The 8,782-nt window shown below is 41.4% G+C and overlaps 1 protein-coding gene across 3 annotated transcripts; it reads right to left on the bottom strand.

Moving 5' to 3' along the window:
• Positions 1-143: 143 nt before the first annotated feature.
• Positions 144-6,234, bottom strand: LOC146559626 (uncharacterized). Of its 3 annotated transcripts, none has more exons than XM_085245733.1 (7): positions 6,137-6,234; positions 5,822-5,927; positions 4,061-4,122; positions 1,995-3,960; positions 1,538-1,696; positions 1,403-1,459; positions 144-974 (listed from the first exon to the last, which is right to left on the bottom strand). In XM_085245733.1, the coding sequence occupies exons 4-7, from the start codon at positions 3,655-3,657 to the stop codon at positions 727-729; spliced, it is 2,127 nt and encodes a 708-aa protein (XP_085101859.1). In that variant the 5' UTR covers positions 3,658-3,960; positions 4,061-4,122; positions 5,822-5,927; positions 6,137-6,234; the 3' UTR covers positions 144-726. The 3 variants fall into 3 exon arrangements, with proteins under 3 accessions (XP_085101859.1, XP_085101860.1, XP_085101858.1); XM_085245734.1 differs by having other exon boundaries at positions 1,403-1,456; positions 4,061-4,131; XM_085245732.1 differs by having other exon boundaries at positions 4,061-4,131.
• Positions 6,235-8,782: the final 2,548 nt, after the last annotated feature.

An 8,782-nucleotide genomic window follows, 5' to 3' on the forward strand; every position in this document is an offset into this window, starting at 1 on the left:
CGGGTCTATGTGGTATGGCGGGACTATACTACGTCAATCCGCCCGGTGGTGGTTTAAGTGGACTACCCTTTTGAAAGGACTTAGAGCCAAGGGAGCGAGGTTAAAGTGTTCGAAAAAATCTGAAAAAAATTTGGGTCACTTCAGACCTCATACACTCCCTATAGAAGTCTAGATACACTGATACACACCAACCAGACTCTATTGTGTTTTCTGGAGACATTGTCCACTTGACAACAATGTGTTTTATGAGGTCCAAAAAAAACAATATTGGGTCTTTAAAGGGACAATGATGTAATATGTAAATAGCTCATCATTACCATGAATACACATCTGACAGGACACAGGATTACTGGAACATCATTTTATTAGTGTTCTTGGATCTGAACATTAATTTTAACCATAAATAAAAAAAGAAATCTATGGACAAAAATGCCCACGCTTCCCACAGAAATATAAAAATATAGAAAACAGAAAAATTAAAAACATTTAAAATGAATTTTAATAGTTTAAAGGTAAATATTAAGGGGAGAAAATATGCATTTATAATTTTTTATTTTAAATATAACCCGTCAAAAAAAACCCTAAATAAATTAAATGTAAAAATTATGAAATACAAACTACTTCTGTATTTAACAAGAACTTTTTTTTCTTTAAACAGAACATCAGTGTTAACAACAATTGGCAATCTGACCAAGATGTAAAACCACAGCTCTCTAAACAGTTATTTTAGTTCATTTTTTTCTGCCTTTTTGCAGTTAATCCTCTGTTTCTTACAAAATCTCTTATGTTTTGAACTGTTCTTCCTGCCAACACCGGATCTTCTACCAATTTGCAATGACTGCATTCATTTTTGGTGGCTAGTTTCCCTTCGTTTATGTGGTCTTTAAAATGCCTCATCACTGCAGCAACCTCAGCCTTGGACCACATGTTTTTGGGAGCTCTTCGGGAATTGTGGGATTGAGCAGCATTTTTCTCTGGAAGATATATAAAGTAGTAGTAGTTAAAACAAACAAAAAACCAAACAAAAAAACAAAAAACATTTGGTGGTTAAAAGAATGGATGCTACCCTGTACTAACTTCTGAAATGTGTTGCTACCATCAATATCAAAACGAGCTAAAATTCTCTTTGAAAATTTATCAAATTTCTAAAATGAGACATTTAGTGTTCCGCTGTGAATAAAAGACTGAATAAAAAGTTGAATAAAAGTCTCTTGATGCATGCTCAATCATCCAGGTAAGTAAATCCCAAAACGTTGATTCTGTTAATCTGGACGTAGCGTTTTCAGTGGGAGAAACATTTTGTCACTCATCCAAGTGACTTTTTGCCACCACTCTGCAGTTTGCCATATGTTGCAAAGTGATGAAACAATAATAAGCTTAGAGAACCAACTGCACCCCTTACCTTCAGAGGGAGCAGCAGTCTCACTTGCTGCAGGCATTGTGAGTGGTCCTTCATCTGCTGATTACACAATTTGATTAAGTTTTAATATTTGTAACAAACATTTTATCCACAGAAACCAAGCTAGTGGTAACTTACCACAATCTACAGTGTCTTGGAGCTGCGCTGTGTTTGTGGAATCAGCTACTGCATGTACAGGCTCACTGGTGCCACACGCCAACATTGTGAGTGCTGTGTCATCATCATCTGATTCACTCTCACTGTCCTTTGTTTCAGCATCACTTAATGCAATTTCATCTGAGAAATTGTGGGAAAACCCCCCCAAAAAACCAAACACAAACCCCCCAAAAACCTCACATTAACAACGAGATATGACAAAATACAGAACAAATACTGGAAATTATAGTACATAGTTTTACTATTTAAGGCCACCACTCTGCAGTTTGCCAAATGTTGCAAAGTGATGAAACAATAGACTTCAAGAACCTTAAATCATGGACATTTAACAGAATGGTCTGTGCTTTTAGGTTTTAATTCGGTTGATAAAGCATAATATTCAACTACTGCCCTAATATTTGCTCCTTTCAATACAAACCTTCTATTTTGATCTCATCCAGTGATTTCCCCTGGATCTGGGAAAGTTGTCCTTTTTCCAGTGTTAAAAGCAGTTTGGAAATCTTGGCCAGCTGTGTTGTGGGAACTGGTAATCTGTAGAATTCGCGGTGAACGCGGATATCATGACCCAGGAAATCTGCAACCTGATCAAGTTCGTTGTTTTTCAAATTAAGGACTTGTGAGAGTGTGGCAACATGTTTTCTGAGCTGTGTCGATCTTAGATACTCAGGCTGCTTTGCTCCACACTGGTGTGCATGAACACGCAAGGAGTCCATTCCTCTGTAATGACTCATTGATCGGGGTCTTGCAAAGAGGTAGATATTAGTGGCACAAATACCACAGTCAGGCCTCCTACTAACCAGTAGTGACAGAGCATCCAGCATGCTTGGTGTTAGCAGAACTGGAACATTTCTGTCCCTTTTTCCCATTATTTCTATTCTACAGAAATAGTTACAGAGTCTCTGTTCCATTTCTGAGAGCCCCATGGCAACATCTGTGTGGAGTGCTGTTTTGTCTCTTTCAAGAAAACTTTTGAGGCGCATCTTTGAAACCTCTCCAGAACGTCTTCGGTTGAACACAATGATTTGTGAGAGTGTAACTTGTGCAAGTTGGGCATAATTCTGAGCTGTGGCTTCGTTCTCCAAGCTGCAAAAGGCACTTTCTGCAGATTTTTGAAGGTAGTGATGGAGAATCCGAACATCTTCTGTAAAGGGCAATGTTGATGGCTTGTTAAACTTTGCCTCACTCAATGTGTTCAAGGCACGGTGAGACACCATCTCAGACCATTTGGAGACATACAACTTCTTGAACGCATCAGTGGACTTGATTAGGGCTTCATCCTCTGTCATGAGGGCACGACAATGGATAATGTCAGACATTTTATGCAGTGTATGTCCCAGTTTCAGCGCAAGGCTTGGAGTTTTGTATGACAGTGTCTCTTCATCAAAACCTGAAACTTTCTTTACTGCTTGCACAACTCTCTGGAAATTAGCAGGCTTAATAGCTTCTTCCATGTTATGCACTGAGAATTCTGTGCGCAGACACAACAACAAACGTCCCGCTTCACGAAGCTTCTGTCGTATATAATCATACTTTGTAGGGTCTTGTCCATGTTTATTGTAGAGGGACTGGGCAAACTGAATAACAGTAAAGTCATTTCGCACAGCTGAGGCAATCTCATCTTGTTTCATAACAGCAAGAACCTTCCAGACTCCACTTGACACCTGCGGATAACACTGAGACTCCAGAGTTAAAGCCAGGCCGAGTACTTTGGTTCTTCCAGGTTCTTTATCCGTGTCATCTTTTGGTTTGTTAGGACATCTGCGGACATGTCTCCAAAGATCCTTGCGAACATACATCCCTTGACAATAAAAGCAATGAGCAAACTTTCCCTCTACTGCTTTAATCTTGGGTCTTCTCTTCACTTTCAGTGGTCCCACTCCACCATGCAAAACTGCAGCATTATGCTTAAAATTTCCCTTATTTCTCAATTTCTCTAACAGACTTTTACGCTCGTTTGAGTCTCTAGGCAGGGAAAATGCATGCACAACATCAGGAGCCGTTTTGTGCGTTTTCAGGTGGCGGGAAATTTTAGCTTGTGGTTTGCCACAAAAATAGCAGTAATTTCTTTTACTTAAAGTCATTTTTTCTGATTCAGTTTCGCAAAGCTCACTTTTATCTTGTGGCTTGTCCTTTGTCAAGTTGTGGATTAAATTCGTTGAATCTGATTGTTCATGCGCTTTGGAGATGTCATCTTGGCATAGCAGACCTTTTGATGTGCTTGGCAATAATGAGATTTCTTCATCTGAATCTTCATCATATGACTCTGAATCTGGCACATATTCTTCTTCTGATATGCTGTGGTTGCCATCATCATCGCTTGATATTTGATCCAGAACTGAATGTGGCAATCCATCCTCCCCTGAATATTCAGAAATTTCTTCTTTCTGGAATGTAAGAACAAAAGTTTTTTTAATTGATCAATACTTTAGACAGGTAAAAAATAAACTGAAAAAAAGTCAAGCCAAATATGAATGGGATACACACCTGTGTTGACTGGTGGCAATTCTGATTTGCCAATTTTGCAAGGCAAGATTTGTGCCAGACCCCTAAACAAACTGAAACACATTTTGATAGACTTAATTTAGCTTTGCAGTTCTATTTAAGTGAAGTAGTTTTTTGTCAAAGCATTGCAGTAATGTCAAATGCTGAAAAAAACAAAAAAAAACAAAACTGTTCACATTAAGGATATTTTAATGACTACACATACACTGCTAATCCCCCTCCCCCCCCCAAAAAAGGACATCCCAGATGTGAATGAAGGAATTATTCTTATTAAATACTTTGTTCTTTAGGTAGTTGAGTGGCATGAAAGTGTGTAGTTGAATGTGTGTGGCCTCCAGATGCCTGTACGACTTCCCTACAATGCCTGGGCATGCTCGGGATGAGGTGGCGGATGGTCTCCTGAAGGATCTCCTCCAAGACCTGGACTAAAGCATCTGCCAACCCCTGGACAGTTTGTGGTGGATGGAGTGAGACATGATGTCCCAGATGTGCTCAATTGGATTCAGGTCTGGGGAACAGGCGGGCCAGTCCATAGCATCAATGCCTTTGTCATGGAGGAACTGCTGACATACTCCAGCCACATGAGGCCCAGTGTCGTCTCGCATTAGGTGGACACCAGGGCCAAATGCACCAGCATGTGGTCTCACAAAGGGTCCGAGGACCTCATCTTGTTACCCAATGACAGTCAGGCTCTCTGGCAGGCACAGAAATGCCACCCCTCACCATTACTGACCCACTGCCGATATGATCATGCTGGAGGATGTTGCAGGCAGCAGAACATTCCCCACGGCATCTCCAGACTGTCACGTGCTCAGTTTGAACCTCCTTTCAGCTGTGAGGAGCATAGGGTGCCCGTGCTGAAGTTGCCAAACTTTGTGTTTTCTGGCAAATGCCAAACATCCTGCATGGTGTTGGACTGCAAGCTCAATCCCCACCTGTGGATGCTGGACCCTCAAGTCACCCTCATGAAGTCAGTTTCTGACCATTTGAGCAGACAGATGCACATTTGTGGCCTGTTTGAGGTCATTTTGCAGGGCTCCTCTTGTTCCTCCTTGCACAAAGGTGGAGGTAGCGGTCCTGCTGCTGGGTTGTTGCCCTCCTACGGCCTACTCCACATCCAGGTAGCACCTCCATGCTCTGGACACTACACTAACAGACACAGCAAACCTTCTTGCCACAGCTCACATTGATGTGCTACGCTAGATGAGCTGCACTACCTGAGCCCCTTGTGTGGGTTGTAGACTGTCTCATGCTACCACTAAAATGAAATCACCGCCAGCATTCAAAAGTGACCATAACATCAGCCAGAAAGCATAGGTGCTGAGAAGTGGTCTGTGGTCACCACCTGCAGAACCAGTCCTTTATTATGGTGAATTGACTATAATTTCCACTTGTTGTCTACTCTATTTGCAAAACAGCATGTGAAACTGGTTGTCAGTGTTACTTCCTAAGTGAACAGTTTGATTTCACAGAAGTGTGACTGACTTGGAGTAACATCGCATTGTTTAAGTGTTCCCTTTATTATTTTGAGCAGTTTATGTTATGGAATGGGGAATTGAGGACAATCCCAAGTATACCATTTTTACAAGGTCCTGCACCAATGAGGTAATACTGCATTTCTTTAATTAGACGTGACCACCCATTAATTAAAAAGGGAGCAGTGTTCATTTCAGCACGTCTTAACTTGTTGAACTCTATTAATGCTTTTTACTATACACTGTACCTATTCACTAAATGTCTCACCTTTGCACTTAAAGCCAAGCCACTTGAGGGAGGAAACCGGTCCCACACACTGAATGCACTTGTCCAAAGATGATATTGTTGTGCACACCAGACGATGATTGTGACACTGTTAGCAAAATATTGCAACATTTATTTGTTTTGGACAGTTGGAAAGGTGTGTTTTCAATTCAGTTGCAGATATCAACTAATAAACTTCGTCCATGTAAATCACATCACACCCAGGTGACTGCCAAACACACACACACACAGCATCCATAAAGAATGATGATAGATTAAATTATTAGTTCATTAAGTGGTACACTGGATTATATTTACCCTTTCAGGCTCTGGATGTTTCAGGTCCAGATCATTGTTTGGAAAGCTGTTTGGTTGCGGCTTTAGGCAGCTCACAGTCTTCTGAATCTGGCTGGTCTCAGTCTTCGTGTGTAACAGATAGAGAATGAAGACAAAAGAACAGTAATCTGACAGTTACTAAAAATGCATCACTCAAGAGGATGAATAGACCATTTCACTATCGGCAAATAGCGTAAGGTACACATCGTGCATGAGAAACATTCATTAAAATCTGTCCTAGGTCAATGTTACCTCTTCAAAATCTTGCACTGAAGAAGAATGCATGGCTTCTGAGCCTTGCTGAGGCATTTCTTCATCAAGATCCTGCAACAAAGAAAAGATGGCACAAAGATTAGACCAAGTGCTCTTCTTGCAACTGTACTGGGCAGTCCTGTGCTTCTGTCTTTAATTTGCATGTGTGTGTGTGTGTGTGTGTGTGTGTGTGGGGGGGGGGCTTTCCACTCAAGAAATGTTTTCTTCTGAAAAAAATACTGGCTACAATAATTAACAACTGATTCCTTTGCAATCATCCATCCTCTTCCACTTATCCTTATCAGGATTGTGGGGTAGCAGTTTTGGGGCCTATACCAGCTACCATAGGGCAGTACAACCTGGACAGATCGCCAGTCTAACATGGAAGGACAAGCATTTGCATTCACACCAAAGGGCAGTTTTGAATCACCAGTTAACCTAACCCCATAAGCTACATCTTTGGACTGTGGGAAGAAGCCAGAGTACACAGCCAGAGAGAGCCCATGCATTACAGCAGTAAAAAGTGCCTAAAACAAGTTAAGAAGTTGTATAGTACTATCTATCTTAATGTTCAAGCCTGAGTTTCAAAAAATTTCAACATAGAAACAAAGCACATGCAGTCAGCTCTGCATGCTGTAGGTCAAACTGTCAAGACATACGAGAAGACCCCTCCTAAAACCAGAGTGATGTCACCATGAAGCAAACTTTGACGGAGTCCCCCAATAACAGTGTGGTCCTCCTAAGTCACATTTGGGTGGTTAACACACACACACACACACACACACACACACACACTCAGATGTTATCCAGACTTGCACTTTGAAACAATGAAAAGGACCTACAAGCCACGGTCCATGTAAATCACATCACACCCAGGTGACTGCCAAACACACACACACACAGCATCCATAAAGAATGATGATAGATTAAATTATTAGTTCATTAAGTGGTACACTGGATTATATTTACCCTTTCAGGCTCTGGATGTTTCAGGTCCAGATCATTGTTTGGAAAGCTGTTTGGTTGCGGCTTTAGGCAGCTCACAGTCTTCTGAATCTGGCTGGTCTCAGTCTTCGTGTGTAACAGATAGAGAATGAAGACAAAAGAACAGTAATCTGACAGTTACTAAAAATGCATCACTCAAGAGGATGAATAGACCATTTCACTATCGGCAAATAGCGTAAGGTACACATCGTGCATGAGAAACATTCATTAAAATCTGTCCTAGGTCAATGTTACCTCTTCAAAATCTTGCACTGAAGAAGAATGCATGGCTTCTGAGCCTTGCTGAGGCATTTCTTCATCAAGATCCTGCAACAAAGAAAAGATGGCACAAAGATTAGACCAAGTGCTCTTCTTGCAACTGTACTGGGCAGTCCTGTGCTTCTGTCTTTAATTTGCATGTGTGTGTGTGTGTGTGTGGGGGGGGGGGGGGGGGGGGGGGGGGGGGCTTTCCACTCAAGAAATGTTTTCTTCTGAAAAAAATACTGGCTACAATAATTAACAACTGATTCCTTTGCAATCATCCATCCTCTTCCACTTATCCTTATCAGGATTGTGGGGTAGCAGTTTTGGGGCCTATACCAGCTACCATAGGGCAGTACAACCTGGACAGATCGCCAGTCTAACATGGAAGGACAAGCATTTGCATTCACACCAAAGGGCAGTTTTGAATCACCAGTTAACCTAACCCCATAAGCTACATCTTTGGACTGTGGGAAGAAGCCAGAGTACACAGCCAGAGAGAGCCCATGCATTACAGCAGTAAAAAGTGCCTAAAACAAGTTAAGAAGTTGTATAGTACTATCTATCTTAATGTTCAAGCCTGAGTTTCAAAAAATTTCAACATAGAAACAAAGCACATGCAGTCAGCTCTGCATGCTGTAGGTCAAACTGTCAAGACATACGAGAAGACCCCTCCTAAAACCAGAGTGATGTCACCATGAAGCAAACTTTGACAGAGTCCCCCAATAACAGTGTGGTCCTCCTAAGTCACATTTGGGTGGTTAACACACACACACACACACACACACTCAGATGTTATCCAGACTTGCACTTTGAAACAATGAAAAGGACCTACAAGCCACGGTCCATGTAAATCACATCACACCCAGGTGACTGCCAAACACACACACACACGGCATCCATAAAGAATGATGATAGATTAAATTATTAGTTCATTAAGTGGTACACTGGATTATATTTACCCTTTCAGGCTCTGGATGTTTCAGGTCCAGATCATTGTTTGGAAAGCTGTTTGGTTGCGGCTTTAGGCAGCTCACAGTCTTCTGAATCTGGCTGGTCTCAGTCTTCGTGTGTAACAGATAGAGAATGAAGACAAAAGAACAGTAATCTGACAGTTACTAAAAATGCATC

The sequence above is a fragment of the Mchenga conophoros genome, linkage group LG14, assembly GCF_057382185.1.
Source record: "Mchenga conophoros isolate Kocher_MC1m ecotype Shallow Benthic linkage group LG14, M_conophoros_male_GT1.1, whole genome shotgun sequence".
Lineage (NCBI taxonomy): Eukaryota > Metazoa > Chordata > Actinopteri > Cichliformes > Cichlidae > Mchenga > Mchenga conophoros.

Bases quoted from the DNA above. Each gene is read 5' to 3' on its own strand.
- LOC146559626 (XM_085245733.1), bottom strand. From the start codon at position 3,657: ATGACTTTAAGTAAAAGAAATTACTGCTATTTTTGTGGCAAACCACAA. The intron at 1,460-1,537 runs GTAAGTTACCAC...TTGTGTAATCAG, and splicing joins CCAAGACACTGTAGATTGTG to CAGATGAAGGACCACTCACA. The intron at 975-1,402 runs GTAAGGGGTGCA...TATATCTTCCAG, and splicing joins GACTGCTGCTCCCTCTGAAG to AGAAAAATGCTGCTCAATCC.